The 21,985-nt window shown below is 45.7% G+C and overlaps 1 protein-coding gene across 3 annotated transcripts in view; it reads right to left on the bottom strand.

Annotated features, from left to right (window-relative positions):
* The window catches only part of Fam234a (family with sequence similarity 234 member A), a 30,557-nt gene that overhangs the window by 2,641 nt on the left and 5,931 nt on the right, over positions 1 to 21,985 (bottom strand). For 2 of the 3 annotated variants that reach the window (XM_087910731.1, XM_087910729.1), the window contains exons 2-8: positions 8,182 to 8,293; positions 5,114 to 5,410; positions 2,907 to 3,023; positions 2,408 to 2,599; positions 1,564 to 1,694; positions 720 to 852; positions 344 to 473 (exon numbers count right to left, since the gene is read on the bottom strand). In XM_087910731.1, coding sequence (XP_087766857.1) covers positions 344 to 473; positions 720 to 852; positions 1,564 to 1,694; positions 2,408 to 2,599; positions 2,907 to 3,023; positions 5,114 to 5,378 — 968 coding nt within the window. In that variant the 5' untranslated portion in view covers positions 5,379 to 5,410; positions 8,182 to 8,293. The remainder of the gene's footprint in view (positions 1 to 343; positions 474 to 719; positions 853 to 1,563; positions 1,695 to 2,407; positions 2,600 to 2,906; positions 3,024 to 5,113; positions 5,411 to 8,181; positions 8,294 to 21,985) is intronic. The other variant, XM_087910730.1, reaches the window with a different exon arrangement.

Genomic DNA, 21,985 nt, shown 5'->3' with positions numbered 1-21,985 from the left:
TATGGGTCCTGTCTCCCCAAGATGGGCCTGTTGAGATTCTTCCCTCAGGCCCCCATGGTGTATTTCCACGTTTCTCAGTTCCCTAGCTTGGAAGTATAAATGAGATGCTGTTTGTGGAACAAGGCTGATCTCCCCAGACAATATTTTTCTCTACTACTGGGGGATGAAAGCCAAGCACACTATCATGGAGCCACCCCAGCCTTCTCAGCTTTTACTCTGCTTTTGCTCGCCCACTTTTTATTTCCAAAGACATGGTGGCCTAACAGCACTACAAGGACCTAGTTTGGTTGTCCTGCGCTCCACACAAGGTTGTCCCTAACTGAGACCTGTGTGTCAGACAAACCTGGGCAGAAGCCTCCGGTGGGCAGAGCTACTAAGCATATTCTCCCAGTAGGAGTCTTCCTTAAACTGGCCATCTCTCCCAGTGACTCTCTCGTAGAGACGCTTCACAGAGACGCCACAGAGAGCACTTGCTGTTCAAAACACAGAGGGACACAGTCACCATGGGGACCAAGTGCATCCATTAGTCCCACCTCTGGAACCACACCCAGTCTAGCCCTTGAGCTTCCTGATTGTTGCTTGTCAGCTCGTGAACCAGAGTGGCCACAAGGAGGCCAGTCATCAATTTACATGCTTCTTTACCTAGCCCAGAACCCAGTGTTCTGTCCAGCATCACTTCAGGAGAAAAGCCCATCCCAAGAATGTGGCATCCAACATACCACAGGGCAGGAGAATATAGTGAGCACCCGTTCTGGTCACATGGAGGAGGGCGCCACCGTCTCCATCCACACCCAGGCTGCCTCTGTGGCCAATCTGGTACCCAGTGCTGCCTGAATAGATAGCCCCGCTGACCTGGAGTAACAAAGAGCAGTAGGGAAGAGCGAGAACCAGCTCCACGGGAGGGCAGGGGAGCTTTAGGGAGTTGCAGAGAAGGTGGTCAACACTCTTTGGATCTGGGGGGAAAGTATTTTGAGGAGAGTGACCAACAGGGAGCATTGTGACTGTGCTGCACAGCCTGCTGGGAAGCATGGTAGTTGTAGGTCATGGGAGCTGCAAGCTCACGCCAACCCATACACAAGCCATGTGCGTTCTGCCACTTATAGGGAAGCCAGCAAATTCCTGTAGAGATGGAGCCTCCCAGGATGCTGCACGTATGGGCCTCAGGATGCTGCACGTGTGGACCTCAGGATGCTGCATGTGTGGACCTCAGGATGTTGCATGTGTGGACCCCAGGATGCTGCACGTGTGGACCCCAGGATGCTGCATGTGTGGACCCCAGGATGCTGCATGTGTGAACCCCAGGATGCTGCATGTGTGAACCTCGGATGCTGCATTGTGGACCTCAGAATACAGAGCCCTGGGAGAACCCCTTGCTGGGCGGTCACAGGGAGAAGTAGAAGAGGAAGAAAAGGGGATAAGTCTGAGGGAGGAGGAGAGGGAGTGGGGGGAGCGGGAGGGTATTGGGAGGAGGGGAGGAAGTGGAAATTCTTTAAATAAATAAATAAGGAAAAAAAAGAAAAGGGGATAAATGGGCCTGGGGTACTTGAGAACTATGCTTATCACCTCGTGCCCCTCCCGAACAAGGATCAGTAGGTCTGGGGCACCATCACCATCAACGTCGGGCACCTGGAGCAGGGGGCTCAATACAGAAGCATTCCCACCCAAATTGCTGGAGTGGCTCCACAGGGTTTCCCCTAAAACCAAACACACAGAGGCTCCAAATCATCTTCTTGACAAACAAACGATAGACTTACATGAGGGCACCCATCTTTGGGATCCTGAGGCCACTTAGATACAGGAGTGTGTGCAAGTGCTCTGAAATGTTGCGGAACAAACACAACACAGCTGAGTGAGAAGATACTAGAAAGACCCTTGAAAAGGCAGCTGGGTAAGTCAGCATTAGGAAGCTGACCTAGGAGGTTTGCTGCAAGTGAAAAGTCAGCCTGGGATACATACTAACTTCCAGGTCACTCTGGGCTACACAGTATGACCTTGCAAAAAACTACATCAGTAAGCAGGAAGATGGCTCAATGGTTAAAGCACTTGCTACACAACCGTGATGGCCAGAGTTCAGATCCCCAGACACTCACATAAAAGCTGGATGTGCCTTTTTTCCTCTGGCCTGTTATATTAAGGCTCGGAGACCTGTCCTAGTAGAGCGGCATCAGTAGGCTCAGTCCAACCCTCTAAGCCACCAGGAGCCAAGGCTGACCACTGTTACCTCATAGCAGGTGACACTAGTTGTCTGTTAGCATTCATAGCAAGATACAAACTGTGTTTGCAAAGACACAAGGACAACAAGGCAGAACAGCTGAAAGAGTTGACACAACTTGCTTTCAAGTGGTCACACCCTCATTTCAAAGTTTCCTACCCATTCAGCAACCCCCAGGAGAGAGCCAGGGCTGACCTGTGAATAAGCTGACCGCAGTGAAAGAACCTAGTCTTCCCACAAGGATGCAGGCAGAAGACGCCTCACCGTCCGACGCCTGTGGCACGGCACACTTTACAAGGGCGACATCTTGGGCCACAGGTCTCTCCCAGAGCACGCTGCCATTGGCCCCTGACACGGCAGCCACAAAGGCACAAGGAGTGGAAAAGCCTGGAGGGGAGAGGGGGCAGCCATATAGTCAGTCTCAGACAGTGTTCTGCCACCTCCTGGCTCCCTTAGTCTGTGTCCCAGCCACGTGACTGAGCCCATTTCCTTTACTTCCCCTTAGACCAGAGTCTCAGAAGGCACTGGGGTTGGCCCCAGGAGTGAGGGAACTGAGAGCCTTATCTAGCCTATTCTATTAGAAAGAAAAAAGGATGGGGTGGTTCCCTGAATCCCCTCCACTCGTGTGATCCAAACAAGAAGGTGGTGTGGACAAAGGGTGGGAGGGCACCTTGTTAAACAAAACAGGAATTACCTTCATCGGCACAGGATCTGGTGAAATTGTTACTGCTGTTGGTGTTTTTAAAAAGAAAGAGAACGTCCTGGATCTTGTCCCTGTTTACGTCTCCCATAGCCAGAAAGTCATACGGGACTGAAAAAGAAAGTCACAGACTATGCTCCGTGGGCCATGCCTGTCTTTGGGAAGGTCAAGTTGAATGTTCTGCCTGGCTTGTGCTCCCAATGTACAACTTGCCACTGTGAGGTGTTCCCCCTCCCCAGATAAGAGCAAGATCTTCCTCACTATGACAAGCAGTTTCTTCAGAGGCAGGCAGACCTCTGTGAGTTCGAGGCCAGACTGATCTACACAGAGAGTTCTAGGACAGCCAAGGCTAAAAGAAAGACCTTGTCTCAAAAACGAACAAACAAAGTGAAAAAAAAATCTGAGCATCTATACAGAAGATAATCCTCAAGACCAGCATGGAATTCAGTCATACGCCACCCTTGTTAGGCCCTGTATCTCCATTACCAGGGGCTCAAATGAGAAGCTCTATGCTTAAAACCAAACCATAAGAGGTTGAAGTTGGGGCTGGAAAGATGGCTCAGCGGTTAAGAGCATTGCCTGCTCTTCCAGAAGTCCCGAGTTCAATTCCCAGCAACCACATGGTGGCTCACAACCATCTGAAATGAGATCTGATGCCCTCTTCTGGCCTGCAGGCAGACACACAGACAGAATATGGTATACATAATAAATAAATATTTTAAAAAAGAGGTTGAAATTGTCCATTTATCATACTCAAAACAGAATTAGAACTAGAAAATACAGGCCTGGTGTGATGGCTCACACCTTTAATCCCACTATAAGGAAGTAAAAGTAGGTGAATCTCTGCAAGTTCGAGGTCAGTTTGGTCTACAGTGCTAGTTCCAGGACATCCAATGCTACACAGAGAAACCCTGTCTCAAAAAAAATAATAATAATAAATAAAACAAAAAACAGAAAGTGGGTGAAGGATTTCACAGTCATCTCTCCTAAGATGTCCAAGTGACAAACAGGCACATGAAGACGTTCAATGTAGCTAGTCATCAGCCAAGAGCAGTTTTCTGCATGAGAACTGGGAGCAGGAGGTTTAGGATGAGTTCACAGCCTCAGATACATAACAAGTCTGAGGCCAGCCTAGGCAATGTAGTATATTCTAGGCCAGCAACAGTTCCATAGCCAGAGCCTGTCTAGACAGCAATGGCTGGAGTGGACAGCTCAGTAAGTACACTGGCTGCTCTTGCAGAGGATCTGAGTTCAATTGCCAGAGGCATTGAGTTCCAGGACAACCAAGGTTACCCAAAGAAACCCTGTCTGAAAAAAACAAAACAAAACAAAACAAAAACAACAACCAAAAATACAAAAAGAAAGAAATACATTCATTAAAAGAACAAGGCTTGGGCTGGAGAGATGGCTCAGTAATTAAGAAGCGTTAAGGAGCATTGGCAACTCTTCCAGAGGTCCTGAGTTCAATTCCCAGCAACCACTTGGTGGCTCACAACCATCTGTAATGAGATCTGGTGCTCTCTTCTGGCCTGCAGTCCTAATGGAAGACAGAATACTCATATGCATAAATAAATAAGTCTTTTTTTTTAAAAAAAGCAAGACTTGGGGAAGTGAGGATGCAGCTCAGGTGGTAGAGTGAGTTCCTAGCATTCATGGAGCCCTGGGTTCAGTCTTCTGGACCACAGGAAACCAGGTGTGAGAGCACACTCCCATAATTCTAGCAGTCGGATGTGAGGCAGGAGTTCAAGACCAGCCCAGCTCCACCGTATGTCTGAAGCCATCCTGAGGTAAGTGAGAAATTGTCTCTAAACAAACAAACAAAACTAAAAATGGAAAGGCTCTTCCGCTGCTTTTCATAAGGGCTAATTCCATGGGACAGATATAAATTGTGATCTGGTTTCCACCTGGAGCACCTCAGGACACCTCCACATCTGCTGTTCCCTTCAGCGGATGGGCCTTCTCTAACCTCTCAGCCACTGAACTGTTTCCATTAAGCAGCCTTTAAGTCTCCTTTTGCTTACTTACCTGACCAGGGCAATGCTTCTGGTTCCAATAGAAGCTCCTAACATCTCCAAGTTCAGAGGCAAACCCAGCAGCCACTCAGGGCTGACTGCCAAAGACCACCAGGCTCTCATTTGTAACAGAGCCGGCCCAAGACGGGTCCGGAACCCTGCTGGGGTAAGAGGCCCTGGCAGGCTCACCTGCAGCATTGTAGTCGAGCCTCCACATTCTCTGAGACGAGGGTCGGTCTGGACATGGGATGATGAAAGAGACGACAAACACCACAAAGAGACAGATAAACAAGGAAAGGAAAAACGCCACCGTGCGGCACCGCGACAGGCGGGACTGCCGAGGCTTGCTCTTCAAGTTCTCGCTTTTCGATGGGTTTCCCAGGTTTTCCTGTGGTTTTCTGTCCTCATTCTTCAAGGGGTGGATTTCAGCTTCTAGATCCTTGTTATCGCCCATTCTGAGCACATTCCAGAGCTTAACGATGGTCACTGCGTGGGAGAAGAAATGGGTACGGCCAGCAGCTCCATGAGCTGCGCACCGTAGTGCTCAGATTGCGTTCTGATTCTCAGGCATTGGTTACAGTTGTCACTCTGGACCACCAGCCCAAGACAAAAGGACATGAATGTTTGAACTGTCCACAACACATGCTACTTAAGACTTCAATACGACAGGAAAAGGCAGGCTGGTTGTACAAAACCAGCAGCCAGTATATTTGTCCTCTAACACCAGGGCTTCACTAGGGGACACAGTGACCAGAACCAATGACAATAAACCCCCGCACGACACTCATTAACCAAGCTCCCCCTGCTCATTTGTTAGACACACAGGTGGGAAAGGGAACGTGTGACAGCCGGATGCAGCCAACATTCTCACAAACGGACTCCCATACACATTAAAAATAAATTACACCCATACACATTAAAAATAAGTTAATTAAAAAAGAATCTAAGCAGCTTGAGCGGTGGCTCAGTGGCTAAGAGTGCCTAACGCTCCTGTTGTGCCAGAGGACCGGGGTTCAAGTCCCTTTGGCGCTAATAGTGATCGATAAGCGATCAATCTCTATCAATTAATCATCGGGAAAAAAAAGTTTGGGGCTGGAGAGATGGCTCAATGGTTAAGAGCATTGCCTGCTCTTCCAAAGGTCCTGAGTTCAATTCCCAGCAACCACATGGTGGCTCACAACCATCTGTAATGGGGTCTGGTGCCCTCTTCTGGCCTGCAGGCATACACACAGACAGAATATTGTATACGTAATGAATAAACAAATATAAAAAAAAGATCTAGACTCCAATTTCTAAGAAACCTTTTTTGCTGTTGTTGAGACAGGTTCTTACAAGTTCTGGCTGACTGGGAACTTACTATGGGAGACTAGATTTACCCTGAACTCACAGAGATCTACCTGCCTGTGCCTCCCCAGTACCAATTTAAAATAATCTTAAATGAGCGGTGGCGCATACCTTTAATCCCAGCACTTGGGAGGCAGAGGTAGGCGGATCTCTGGAATCTCTGAGTATGAGGCCAGCCTGGTTTACAGGTTGAGTTCCAGGTCAGCCAGGGCTACACAGAGAAACCATCTCAAACAAACAAGCAAAATTTTAAGTGAAGGTAGGTTTTGGAGACACAGCCTTGCTCTGAAGGATGTATAACCGGGGACAATGATTTGATTTGACTGTGCCTCAGTTTCCTTACTGGTAAAAGAGGCACATCAACTTTAGAAGACAACACAAAATCTTATTTTTTTTTCTGAAACAGCATCTTACATAGTTTTGGTCGGCCTCAAACTTGTTAAATAGTCAAGGCTGGCCTTGAACTTCTGATGCTACTTGTCTACCTTCCAGTGCTAGGATAACAGATACATGTCAGACATGTGTTATAGAAGACAAGATTAAACTATCATAGATATAAAGACAGTGCCACAGAATCTGACACAGTAACACTAACTTACTGCTACTACTTTTAAATATTATAAATAATAACATAAAATATATTTATTCTACTAAAATTTTTTTTGGATTTTTTTTGTGTAGCTTTTGGAGACTGTCCTGGTACTCACTTTGTAGTCCAGGCTGACCTCAAACTCACAGAGATCCGCCTACCTCTGCTTCCCAAGTGCTGGTATTAAAGGTGTGTGTCACCGCTACCTCGCCACTACTAAATATTTTGTACTACTAAATCTACTAATATAAAAGATTTAAATGTTTCATTTTAATTCTTACGTGTATGGGTATTTTATCTGCATGTCTGTCTATGCCACATGTACCGGCCTAGTGCTCAAATAGACCAGAAGAGTGCACAGGATCCTTTGGAACTGGAGTTACGTATGATGGAGGCTGCCATGTGGGTGCTGGGAATTGAACTGGAAGAGCAGCAAGTTCTCTCAACTGCTGAGCCACCTCTCCAGCCCATGGTGTTCTCTGTTTTTGTTTGTTTGGTTGTTTGTTTTTTGCAGTAGTTGTTGTTGCTCGCTTGTTTTTTGAGGTAGGGTCTAACTATGTACCCCAGGCTGGCCTCAAGCTCACAATCTCCTCAGTTCATGGCTACAGTCACGTGCCAGCATGCTGTCTCTTTTACCACAAACGAAGGTCAGAAGAGGTATTCCTATCAAAGGTAATGAGTTGGCCAAGGGAAAATCAAACATTGAGTCATCCAGGCCCCACATTAAGCCCAAGCCCCTGAGATGGGTGGGGCAGCACAGCCGGGCTGTATGGGAGAGGTAACCAGGGGAAAAGTCAGCAGTGCACCTGGCAGGGGGCAGCAGCAAGGTGCAAGGTGCTGGTGAGGCCAGGCCCGGAGAGAAGCCAAGCTGCAGCAAGCCCAGCGCTGCAGACACAAGGAATGGACACCTGAATGTCTAAAGCACATCTGTTTGTGGCAAGGCAAGGAGAACTGAAATGAGAAGCCACCTGCTAGTGTTTTGGATCCTATCTTTAGGACTCTGGAAGCCTTACACTTATAGGAAACTCCGGCCTGAGCCTGGAAGCCATCACCACCTGTCGGAAACCAGAAAATCTTTTGGTGCTGTGCAGGCAAGAACCTCTGAGCTTCATATTTCAAGTCAGGTGTGGTGGCTCACACCTGTCATACTGCCATTTGTGAGGCTGGGGTAGGAGGACTGTCCTGGTAGAAGGCCAGACTGAGCCACAGAACAAGACCCCGTCTCAACAACAGCAGAACCTTCATTCATTGGGCATCAGAGAGGATCCTAGTAGTTTGAAAACACAGTCCATCTGTCGTTAAGGTCCACATTTCCCAGACCTACCTGGTGGTGGGTGCACCTGAGGGCCTGTTCAACAGCAGAATCTCCTGGCCAGCAGCTGGGACATCTGATCATTGATCTCGGATGATCTTCGCCTCCAAAAGCCCAGGCAGACCTAAGGGTTTGTAAAGCCTTCAGGTCACCAATGACTGCAGCTGGTCCTGCCACAGCTCTCCACACTCTCCACCATGGGGTGACTACACGATGCTGATCCCAGACCCCATACTGGCTGGGGTCTGAGTCAGGGTCATGACTAATGTTCTCCTAGAGGCTCCCAGGAGCAGCCAGGTGGAGGAGGAGTGCTGAGAACCTTGTTTGTCTGTCTCATTAGCCACCACTAATTTAGCCACTGTAGCTCACCCAATCAGAGGATGGCCACAGTGCTCCTCACTCCCAAGTGGAGCCTCATTTTACTGCCAACCAGGAGAGGGGCAGAGAGAAGAGAACACCGCCTCGAATCAGCTCATCAAAGGTGGATAGGGGGTTTTTCTTTTCGGCAAATCTCAGGAGATTTAGTTGATCTAAGTACAGCTCTCAAGCTATTAAACTATATTGTCCACTTGTCTGTGTGTCTGTCTGGGGACTGGACTTGCACCTAAACACTGAGCCACAGCATCATCCCACTTTCCCTTTTATTTATTTATTTATTTTTCTTTTGTTGTTGGAGTTCTTTTGGAGTTGGTGGTAGTTTTGAGACAGGGTCTCACTATGAAATCCTGACTGGCCCGAATATCACTATATAGATCAGGCTGACCCCAAACCCAGAGACCCATCTGCCATTGCCTCCCAAATGTCGGATTAAAGGCAGGTGCCACCACATCTGGCATTCTTTTGTATTTTGAGATAAAGACTCATGTAGCCTAGGGTGGTCTTAAACTCACTATGTGCCAGAGGTGACTCTGAACTCATCTTGCATCTACTCCCCACATGCTGGGAACACAGGAGTAAGTTACCATGCACGCCCAGTCTACGCAGTCAGAGAGCCAGCCGAGGGCTCATGTTCACTAGGTGTGTACTCCACTATCCGAGCTACAGCCCCAGCTCCTGTTCTCCTTTTCTTAATCATTCCCAAATTCCTAAGCCACGTAGATGCCTCAACCTAAGAACAAAAGACCACGTAAAGCACTACGAGTTAGCTTGGTTTTCTATTTATTTATTTTAATTTTTTAAATCGGCCTAATTGGCTCAGCATTTAAAAATGTTGCTGTCCAATCGTGAGGACTGAGTTCAGATCTGAGTACTCACGTTGGGTGGATCATAATGCCTCTAAGTCCAGGTTCGCAGGTTTGATTCTCTCTTGCCTCCATCTATATCTACTCACACGTGTTCATACATTCACACAGATACATACATACACACAGACACACGCACAAGAATAAAATAAATTAGCCAGGCGGTGGTGGTGCACACCTTTAATCCCAGCCCTTGGGAGGCAGAGACAGGTAGATGAGTCTCTGTAAATTTGAGGCCAGTCTAGTCTACAGAGTGAGTTCCCAGACAGGCTCCAAAGCTACAGAGAAACCTTGTCTTGAAAAACCAAAATAAATAAATAAACGTATGTTTAAAAAGGTCAGTAATATGTGGACATGGTGGCACACTCCTGCAACCTAGCACTCTGGAGGTGAAGAAAGAAGATCAGAACTCAAGGTTACCTTCAGCTACATGTTAGATTTGAGGCCTGGCTTGGTTACATGCACCTGTGACTCCCAAAAGCCTCAGTAATGAACACATCTAATACAATCTTTGGAAGGCAAAAGAGGGCAAATCTTAGGAGCAGAAGCATGTTACCACTTTCTTACCGTCCTTTCAGAATAGCCCATGCATCTATGGAGATAAGGCAAGGATACCTCCAGAAGGCTATTTTATAACTTGACCAGAAAAACAAAAGCTGGCCTGGCAGCACAAGTAAAAGTAAACAAATAAAATGGACAGAGTAGCTACGCTATAAGGGTGGTCTCTCAGAGCTAAAGGAGCAACAAACCCTTTATTCTTATGCTTAGCCATTCATTTGTTCATCGTGAGCAGGCACCTGTGCATGTGCCCGCGTGTGAGTTCAGTCAAAAGACAACTTGCAGGAGTTGGTTCTCTCCTTCCCGGCAGGATGGAACTTAGGTCGGTAAGCTGAGCAGCAAAGCCCTTCCCACAGCCACCCTATCACCCTGGGAATGGGAAACGTTAATATACTTTGTGATTTATCACATGACATCACACCAGATGGGATGCCTGTGGCGGGAATGGAGCATTGCCATTTTCTGTGACTGGCTTTTGTTGCTGTTTTGAAACATGGCTTCATGTAGCCCTGGATGGTCTCAAACTCACCATGTGGTCAAAGCCGGCCTTGAACTCTAGTATTGGGAGTACAGGTGTACACCACTATGTCTGAGTATTTTGTTTTGTTTGCTTGAGTTTGGACTGAGCTAGGATCTCACTGTGCAGTCTGAGCTGGCTTGAAACTTGTGATCTTCCTGCCTCTGCCTCCCAGGCACCAGGATCACAGGTGTATATCACTCCACTGGCGAGTTATCTGTTTTCTGATTTGGAGCCCAGTGAAAAAAACCACTACCTGCCCAGCCTCCCATCTCTGCTGCAAGGCTTAGAAGTAGCAAGTGGACACTGAATGCACCTGAGTGCCAGGTTAGCTAGGTCATCAGGTAAGCAGAGCACATATGGAGGTCAGGGAACAACTTGTGGGAATCACTTCTTGCCTTGTATCTTTTTTGTTTACTTGTTTTTGTTTTTTGAGACAGGATGTCTCTGTGTAGCTTTGGAACCTGTCCTGGAACTCACTCTGTAGACCAGGCTGGCCTCGAACTCACAGAGATCCACCTGCCTCTGCCTCTCAAATGCTGGGATTAAAGGCGAGCGCACCACCACCTGGCCCACTTGGTTTTTTTACATTTTGTTTTGTTTTTTTCAATAATAGTGTATTCACTATTAAAATTTTTAGATAGAGGCTAGAGAGATGGCTTAGTGGGTAAGAGCACTTGTTGCTCTTGCAGGACCCAAATTTGATTCCTGGCACCCACGTGGTCATAACCATCTATAACCGCAGTTCCAGGGAACCCAGCAAACACACAGCATTCATGTAATCAAAACATTCATAGATACAAAGCAAAATTTAAATACCTTTACAATTTTTTTTAGTGGCGCACATCTTTAAATCCAGCACTCGGGAGGCAGAGGCAGGAAGATCTGAGTTTGAGTTCTGCCTGAGTGAGTTCCAGGATAGCCCAAGCTGCTTCATTGGCTTGTCTCAAAAACAAACAAAGAAAAAAAGAAAGGAAAAGAAAAGAAAAGACAGAAAGAGAGAGAGAAAAGAATGGGGCTGTGACGCAGTGGCAGAGTATGTGCCTAGTATTTGAGAGGCCTGGAGTTCAATGCCCATCACTTATATTTTTTTAAAGATAAATATGGTTGTTGAAGTGGCTCTGGGAGTAGAGCGCTTGCTGTACAGCCTGGCTGATCCAGGAGACTGTTTTCTAACTGTCACACAGACTCCATAGTTTGTACATATGCAAACACATAAAATAATGCAGTAAAAAAAAATAAGACAGTACTTCAACTTGCCTGCAGGATTTATTCTTGTGTAAAAACCAGTTTCCAGAGGTGCTGGAGAGTGGCATCTGCTCCCGCAGTGTGTGGCATGGGTGGGAAAGCAAGGTCTTAGTCTGCTTAGGCATTGAAGGAGTCTACCGGGAGTCCCTGACACAGGCTGCCTGCTTTGTCCTGCCCAGGGGTGGTGTGGACATGAACAGCACCCCATTTTACAGACAGAAAATGAAGGCCTAGAAAGTGGAAATCACTCACTTGTTGCCCATTGTCCAGGAAGCAGCAGAGGCTGTGCATGAGCCATCTCCAGATTCCCAGGCCAAAGCCGGACCTTTGGAGAAGACTATTGGGCGAAGTGAGAATGGCCTGGGAACCCACCAGATCAGGAGATCTGGGGCTGGAGAATGAAGGACACCCTATTTTATTTACTTGTGATACTAGAGACTGGTTTCCTGCATAGGAGTCAAGTGAACTCCACTGAGCTACCTCCATTGACCTTAATTTATTTTCTTTTTAAATAAATAATAGGTTGGAGCGGTTCCATGGCTAAGAGCACTGGCTGCTATCCAGAAGACCTAGGTTCAACTCCCAGCACCCACATGCTGGCTCAGATCTATAACTTCAATCCCAGAGAGTCTGATGCCCTCTCCTGGCCTCCATAGGTACTGCATCCATGCAGTGCTCAGACACACATGCAGCAAAACACCCATATACAATAAAATAAGACATAAATTTTAAAAAGATATATAAATGGATAAATCGGTGATGACCCAGACAATGCATGTCTGTAATCCTAATTGACTGGTGGGGGTAAAATGGTCAGGAGTGCAACATCAACATCATCTTTACATAGCAAGTCTGTAATAAGACCTGTGTCAAAGGAAACAAAGGACCTGGGGAAGGGGCCTGCACACAGGCGCACTGGAAATGTGGCCTGCAGAAAGAGACAGAGTACATGGCTAGCATGCTGAAAGCCCAGGCCTTAATCCTGTTGTGACCTCCAAAAAGAAACAGCGAGAATTCTGTTACACAGTCTCCATCTGGGGACTGAGGTGAACATGAGCAGCCACAGAAACACAAATGTCATGCTGGGGCGGTAAAGATGGCATACTGGCAGACATGGGGACCATTTGCCCACAGCCTTGTAAACAAAGACCCAGAACTTCACCTCACCATTTCCCCATCAAGCGCTGTGCGAGGCATCTGGTGCGCAAGCATTAGTGAGGCTGCTGAGAACACCGTAAGCAGCTTGCCCAGCAAATCCTGATTCGACAGAAAAGAGGACTAAAGATTCGCCGTAGTCAAGATTATGGGATAAAATGGCTGTAGGAAGTAGTGCAGAAATGGTTCTTTTTTTTTTCCCCCTCGAGACAGGTTTCTCAGTGTAGTTCTGACTGTCCTGGAACTTGCTCTATAGATTAGGTTGGCCTAAAAATCACAAAGCCCCGCCTGCCTCTGTCTCCTAAATGCTGGGATTAAAGGTGTGCGCTACCGTGCAGACTTGAAATGGTTCCATCTAAAAGGGTGAGAGAAGTCAGGCGTGGCTGACTTCCTTGATCTCAGCACTTGGTAGGCCTGGGCACGAGGCCCAGAAGTTCAAGGCTATGCTTGTCGACATAATGGGTTTAAGGTTAACTAAGTACATAAGACCCAGTCTGGTGGGTACATCCCAACATTCAGAAAGCAGAGGCAGGTAGACCTCTGTGAGTCAAGGGCCGGCTCCTCTATATAGGGAGCTACCTTGAGCTGCCTGAGAGGCTGCCTCAAAAAAGAAAAGAATGGGAACTGGGTAGGCAGCCAGTCAGTCAAGGACCCGAGCTGACCGCAGAACCTGAGCAGGCTGGTGAGTTTTATGAGACAGCACTAGGGAGGCGGAGTCAGGTGGGAGGGAGGCGGAGTCAAGAGGAAGGGAGGCGGAGTCAGGTGGAATCTGAGGCTCTTTGGCTAGCCAGCCTCATCAAAATGGAGTCTACCAAGTCCCAGCCAAGGTCTTCAAAGAGGTGAACAGTCCCTGAAGAATGACGCCTGGTCTCCATGCAAGTACACACATGAACACATATGCACCACACTGAAGGGTAAAACTGCGCGGTGGCTCATGCAGCCAGGCGGAGGCAGGTTTGAGAAACACTCTAATGCCTCATGGCTTTGATGTCTGCTTGCTTTCTTTATTTGTGTCTAAATTGTTCCTTATTTGTACCTAATAGCTCGAGTTTCTTTTATTTTGTTTTTATTTTAGTTCTGACTTTCCAAACAGTCTGTCAAATGCACACCTGCCCAATTGGTTAGATACAGTGTGCTGTCGTTACTAATTGTGATATTTCCATTTTAAACATTAATTTTGAAGTATTTTTGAATAAGCCTATGGATTCATGCTATATTGAACATAAATGTATGACTGACTCCTACCCACCATTTCAGAATTTTGACTTAGATTTCCATATATCAGAACTGTGTTTTCTTTCTTTCTTCCTTTTTCTTTGGGGAGGGGGTTTCAAGACAGGGTTTCTTTGTATTGCTTTGGAACTTGTCGTGGAACTCACTCTGTAGCCCAGGCTGGCCTCAAACTCAGAGATCTGCCTGCCTCTGCCTCCCAAGTGCTGGGACTAAAAGTGTGCACCACCACTGCTGGGCCAGGAGATGCTTTTAAGAGACAGCTCAGCAGTTAAGAGCACCTGATGCTCTCTCTTGTAGAAAACCCCAGTTCAGTTTCCAGCACCCATATGGTACCTAACAACTATACCTCCAGTTCAGGGAATCCACGACCCTCTTCTGACCTCCCTGGGCCCTGCATGTGTGTGGGTCACAGACACACATGCAGGCAAAACACTCATATACATACATAATTATTAAAAAGTTTAAAACTGGACCTCTTCCAGAGGTCCTGAGTTCAATTCAGCAACCACATGGTGACTTACAGCCACCTAAATAGTGAGATCAAGTACCTCTTTCTGGCGGGCAGGCAGAACACTATATAGCAAAAAAATTTAAAGTCAGGTGGTGATGGCATATGGATTTAATCCTAGCACTTGGAAGGCAGAGGCAGATGGATCTCTGTGAGTTCAAGGCCAGCCTGGTCTAAGAGCTAGTTCCAGAACAGCCAAGGCTGTTACACAGAGAAACCCCATCTTGAAAAAAACAAAACAAAAAAAATTGAAATTATATTTTTTGTGGATGAGTGTCTTGCCTGCATGTAGTGTATGCATTGCATACCCCTGGAGGCCAGAGATGGTGTTGGGGCCTCTGGAACTGGAGCTACAGAGGATTGCTAGCTGCCATGTGGGTGCTGGAAATCAAACCTGGGTCTTCTGGGAGAGCATCTGCTGTTCTGAACCATGGAGTCATTTCTCCAGTCCTATTTTTCTTCCTAATTAAAAAACAAAAGTAGATAGAAAAAAATAGAAACAAAAAACAAACAAACAAAAAGGAGTTCTCTTCTATTGTGGCTTCCAGGGATTGAACACAGGTTGCCGGGCTTATATGACAAGTACTTTTACTTGCTGAGTGATCTTTTTACTTTTTTTCTTTTTTAAATAAAGGTGCTTCTGTTAAGTTAGACTAGTCTGGAATTGCCTATGTACTTAGGGTGACCTTAAGCTCCTGATCCTCCTAAGAGCTACTATTAAAGGCACACCCACTAAGACTGGTTGAACTTTCCATTTCTAAATATTATCTTCAGAGAACATTTTATAAGGGGATCATGGTATGCGAACTTTGAAGTTGTTTTTTTCCACTCAGTATGACGAGGTCCACCCAAGTTGTCAAAGATATTATCAGTCTCTTCCCGTTCTGGGCTGAGCAGCCCATGTGTGGATGCTGCTGCGGTTTGTACAGACATGTACTAGAGGATATTTGAGTTGTTTCTACTTTGAGCTAATACAAAAGAAGTCACAGTTAACACATGTTAACCCTGGGTTCTCTAAGTTCTAAAGAGCTAACGAACTTTGTTTTAAGTTCTGAAGAACTACCCACATGGTGGCAGGCCTCCCGAGGTGACCGTTGGCCACACCCCAAGGCCACACAGTCCTCACCCCAGACAAAGGCTGGCTTCACAGGGCTGTTTTTATATTGGAATCCATAATAAATGATCCACAGAAGGGAGATAGTAAATTCTACTGGGAAGCCTTTGGAAATTTGAAGGCGTTCCATGGAAAATAGTCAGTAGACAGAAACCTTGGGAGGTACTCAGGGTAAAGTAAAGGAACTGAGAGTAGGTAGGATGGCCCAGTGGGTAAAGGCACTTGCTGTGTATGCCATGTGCCTGGAGAACTGAGTTCAATCCATGGAAGTAAAAGGAAAGAAAACTTCACAAAACTTATTTTCTGACCTCCATGTGTAAGCCAGGGTATTTATGCTCACCCTACACACACACACACACACACACACACACACACACACACACACACTTAAATAATAAATAACAAGAACTTAACTAGCTTGCCTCCTAATTATTTTTTAAATTTATTTATTTGTTTGCATTTTATGTACATTAGTGTTTTGCCTGCATGTATGTTCGTGTGAGAGTATCAGATTCCCCTGGAAGTGGAGTTACAGACAGCTGTGAGCTGCCATGTGAGTACTGGGAATTGAACCTGGGTTCTTTGTTTTTGTTGTTTATTTATTATATATACACTTTTCAAGAGACAGTGCCAGATCTCATTACAGATGGTTGTGAGTCACCAAGTGGTTGCTGAGAATTGAACTCAGGACCTCTGGCAGAGCAGTCAGTGCTCTTAACCTCTGAGCCATCTCTCCAGTCTCAAACCTGGGTTCTTTGGAAGAGCAGCCAGCACTTTTAACTGCTGAGCCATCTTTTCAGTCCCGCCTTCTACTAATTAACAGATTTCCAAATCTGAAAATTCTTCTTAAAAATGTATTATTTATGTATCTTTTTTTAAGGTATGAGTGTTCTGTCTGCACATATGCCTGCACTCCATAAGAGGGCATCAGATTCCATTATAGATAGTTGTGAGCTACTATGTGTTGCTGGGAATTGAACTCAGGACCTCTGGAAGAGAAGCCAGTGCTCTTAACCCCTCAGCCATCTCTCCATCCCACTTAAAAGTCTTTTTAAAAACATGTCTTTATTTTATGTGTATGAGTGTCTATCTGCATGTATGTATGGACACCATGAGGTGGGAACCCACGGAGACAAGAAGAGGGGATCAGATTCTTTGGAACTGGAATTACAGATAGTTGTGAGTTCTAGAAACTGAACCTGGGTCCTCTGCAAGAGCAGTAAGTGTTCTTTTTTGTTTGTTCGAGACAGAGTCTCACTATGTAGATCTGGCTGTCTTCAGACTTGCTCTGTAGACCAGGTTGGCCTTGAGCTCACAGAGATGCACCTGCCTCTGCTGGGGTTAAAGGTGTGCGAGACCACACCTGATTTATCACAGAAATTGAAAACTAACTAAGATAAATACTTTATAAAATATACTGTGACCGGGCTGGAGAGATGGCTCAGTGGTTAAGAGCATTGCCTGCTCTTCCAAAGGTCCTGAGTTCAATTCCCGGCAACAACCATCTGTAATGAGGTCTGGTGCCCTCTTCTGGTCTGTAGGCATACATGCAGACAGAATATTGTATACATAATAAATAAATATTTAAAAAAAATATACTGTGACCTTTTTTAAAATATTTTTTTTTTCAAGACAGGGTTTCTCTGTTGCTTTGGAACTCACTCTGTAGATTAGGCTGGCCTTGAACTCAGAGATCTGCCTGTCTCTGCTGCCCAGGTGCTGGGATTAAAGGCGTGTGCCACCACCACCAGTCTTAAAATATTTTTTTTTTATTTTATGTGTGTAAGTGTTTTACCTGTATGTATGTCTATATACAACATGCTTGCTTGATGCCCACAGAGACTAGAAGTGGGCATTAGATCCCTTGGAATTGGAGTTACAATGGTGGTGAGCTGTCCTGTGGGTGCTGGGAACTGAACCCAGGTCCTCTGCAAGGACAGCAAGTATTCTCCATCATCGAGCCATCGCTCCAGTTCTACCGTAATCTTTCTTTATAGGCTCCTGTTCTGACAGAACCAAGCCCTGGGGAAGACTGTAGTTCCAAATCAAATAAAAATAATGTCATTTATCCCCAAACTGCACCTGAGCCAGACAGAAGAGAGAAGCTTCCTTCTCCCTTAGTAAAAGACAGTGTTCTACGCCCGGCGCTCATCTCCCCGGGAATCACAGCCTACACTGAGTCTCTGTGAGGAGACTGCACAGCTCCCCTCGGCATCTGCTGCTGCAGAGGAATGGTCTGGGACAAGTCTTCCTATGCAGCCTGGGGTAAGAGGTAAGGTATAGTAGGGCAGGGCATGTCTCTTCTGAGATACGAACTGGCATCCTGATTGTAAGGCTGGCACATCAGTATCACCTAGAGTGAGGTTTATGCAGCTGGACCTGCGCGAAGACGAAGTCATGTGAAGGCTGGCAGGCTGATGAAACAAAGTTGGCCTCCGATTAACACACACTGTGCAACAAATAACTTTCTGTATAAGATCACGTTCAGGGGGCTGGAGAGATGGCTCAGCGGTTAAGAGCATTGCCTGCTCTTCCAAAGGTCCTGAGTTCAATTCCCAGCAACCACATGGTGGCTCACAACCATCTGAAATGAGATCTGATGCCCTCTTCTGGCCTGCAGGCAGACACACAGACAAGAATATTGTATACATAATAAATAAATAAATATTAAAAAAAAAAAGATCACGTTCAGTCTTGTGAGACCATTACCATCCAAGCGCAGGGGAGCCAAGACACTATGTGATTTTTACAATATCATTAGTTCCAAATAAAACATCTATAAAAAATAAAGAAACCCCTTAACAAAAGGAGATGGGCCGGGCAGTGGTGGTGCACACTTTTAATCCCAGCACTCGGGAGGCAGAGGCAGGCAGATCTCTGTGAGTTTGAGGCCCGCCTGGTCTAAAAGAGTTAGTTCCAGGACAGGCTTCAAAGCTACAAAGAAACCCTGTCTCGAAAAACAAAACAAGGGCTGGATAGATGGCTCAGAAGTTAAGAGCACTGACTGCTCTTCAGAGGTCCTGAGTTCAATTCCCAGAGCCCATATGGTGGCTCACAACCATCTGTAATGAGATTTGGTTTCCTCTTCTGGCGTGCACTCATACATGTAGACAGAATACTGTATACATAATAAATAAATAAATCTTAAAAAAAGAAAAACAAAACAAACAAAAAGAGGTGAAGTCAGAGGTTCATACAAGTTCAGGGGGAAGAGCCAGCTCCCTTGGTGCCTTGGCCAACGCCTTCAAGCCCCCACTTCTATGAAACTGCTTTGCTCCAAAGACAGGAACCTTTTGTTTGGCTTTGCTTGTGGATGGAAGAATATCATTACTGGAGGAGTTTTTCAGTAACTTAGGGACATACTCCAAGAACAGCCTAGCCACTGGCCTGTTGTAACTCTGTTTCAGCAGAATTACTGGCTTCTTGAAGCCACCGCTGCAATCACTTCCCTTTTCAAAGTGGATAAAAACCATATAGCCTAATTCATCAAAACTGAGATTGCCAAATCCTCAGAGCAGAGAGCAAAGGCCACAGTTCACCGAGGATCACGTAGGCCAGACCACAGTGACAGCCTAAACACCAAAGGGACAGATGGCCCATCCTCTTATTGCTAAGCACCCTCTACACAGGACTTAATGCCTTACTGCAGAACGGGTGAGTGCAGGTTTAACTTGGAAAGGAAAGTCCAAAAATACTGTTGAGAAATTCCTTCATGGCACCCATAGGATCCCTAGGAAGAACATTCTGGAGACTCTACTCAGACATCAACAAAAAAAAAGATAGTTATTAAAGGCCCCAAGAGCAACAAACCAAAGCCAGGCAGTTCATATTTCACTCAGCTTGCAGCATGAGACTGGTTCAGAAATTTGCTCGGCACTGCCAGAAAGGTATTAACGTTTTCATTTGCTGTGATCATTAAAAATACCTGGAGCAACAGACAAAGCATCACAAGGCCTGGCTGCCAAGAAAACCTGTTATGGATCCCAGGCCAAGGAAACTGAGCCTGGCACCATCCCTGACACACTGCGGCGTCTACACTAACAACCAGAGTCAGTACATTTGGTCATTAGAAAAACAAGACCAGGCACGGTGGTAAACACTTGTAACCCCAGCACTTGGGAGAGGGAGACAGGAAACATCAAGGATCAGGGTCAGCCTTGGCTACATAGCAAGTTCAGGGTCTAACAGAGGTTCCTTGCATTTAAAATGAAAACAATCCCCAAAGAATTCTATTTTGGAATTGGGACCAAATTTCTCATAATTTCTTAAATGACCTTAAACATACTTCCGGCACTTTTAATCATGCATTTATACAAAATAAAAACATTATCCAACTCAGAAAGTTCTGAAGATGCAGTCTTGTGCAGTATTGAATATTTGAGCTAACTTTATTTATTGAGACAGAGTCTCTACATTACCCTGGCTGTCCTGGAACTCACTCTGTAGGCCGAACTAGTCTCAAATTCAGAGATCCTCCTTGTCTGCCTCCCAAGTGCTACGGTTAAAGGCGTTCACCACCACACTGGCTACTTATTTATTTTTGAGACAGGGTCTCACTGTGTATCCCTGGTTGGCCTCCAACTCACTCTGTAGATCAGGCTGGCCAAGACATCATGACATCACAGAGAGTCCGCCTGCCTCTATTTCCCAAGCTCTGGAATTAAAGGTGTGTGGCTCCACCCCCAGCCTCAGCCTAACTTTAATTTTTAGTAAAGATAAACAAGCATATCATTCTCACTAGTTTGCAAATCTACCTACATTTTAGTAAGTGGTAAAATTACATGTAAACAAAAACTTGTTTTAAAATAAACTTCTTAGTAATTTATTGTTAAGGCTGGAGAGATGGCTCAACATTAAAGAGCACTTGTTGCTATTCCAGAGGACCCAGGTTCAATTGCTCGCCCCCACATGACAGCTCAAAAATCTGTAACTCCAGTTCCAAGGGACCCAACACCGCTTCTGACCTCCATGGGCACCAGAAACTCGGTGGTGCCCAAACATACACACAGAAAAAGCACTTGTATACAGAAAATAAATAAATAAGGTGGAGAACTGAGAAAGATACCTGATGTCTATTTAGCTTCCCAAAGCACACTTATGAACATATACAAACACACATACACACACACACACACACATACACACATACACACACACACACACATACACACACACACACACACACACACAAGTTTTACAGCACTAGGGACTGGGGATTGAAACTAGGGCTTTATGCACGCCAAAAAAGCAAACATCTAATAGGTTATATCCCAACCCTATGATATATATCATTGGAGGAGGACAAAACAAAACATAGCTTGAAGCAAGATAATGCCTGTGACAGTTTTTCAGACAGATTGTCCCCTGGCTCCACAGACCATCAGGAAACTAGAGCCTCATTCTCTGTTCCATGGGCTGCCACACCTGTCCTCCAGTAGCACGCAGACTATCATGACCTGAGTGGAAACGCTGACTGCGGGGAAAGAACAATAAAATTGTGCAAGAGCTTGTGTAGCTCATAAACACAATGGATGCAGAAAGGAAATGAAATGTGTTTTCCCTAAGGGCTCTGAGTTTCTGAGTCAGACAATTAAAAATAAAAATGAATCTGATTCTGCTTGCTTCAAATTTATGAGAGGTTTGAAATCCCCAGGATGGACAGAGCAAATAATTTGCAATGGCAATTCTACTGATCTGAAAGCAAAGGGTCATATATACATATACATAAACACAATCATATATATGTGCATATATATAATATATATTCCTAGCACCTGATCAAAAATCTAAGTGTTGTAGTGTGTGTGCGTGTGTTATTGTGCATGTGTATCCATACATGTGGAGGCCAGAGGTCAGCATGGAGTCTACCTTCTGGGAATCCAAACTCAACTTCTCATTCTTTCACAGCAAGTCCTCTACTGGCTAAGCCACCTTCCGAGTCCCCTTTTCTTTCTGCACAGGCTGCCTTGGCACTTACCCTGAATTCCTGATCTTTTGCCTCTACCTCCCAAGTGCTGGACTTACAGGCCTACACCACCATGGCAAACTCATTCTTTTAAGCAAAAGTTCAATGAATAAAGGAGGTTAGCCAACAAGATCTAGCATTCAAAATTAAGCATTTTGATCTAAAACACAGTTTATACATGTACGTTTGTGTACCACATTTGTGCCTGGTGCCCACAGAAATCAGAAAAGAGTATTAGATCCCCTGTAACTTGAATTACAGATGGCTATGAGCTGCT

This window comes from Myodes glareolus, chromosome 9 (assembly GCF_982192425.1).
Source record: "Myodes glareolus chromosome 9, mMyoGla1.1, whole genome shotgun sequence".
Classification (NCBI taxonomy): domain Eukaryota; kingdom Metazoa; phylum Chordata; class Mammalia; order Rodentia; family Cricetidae; genus Myodes; species Myodes glareolus.
This window is presented reverse-complemented; position numbering and strand designations above follow the sequence as displayed.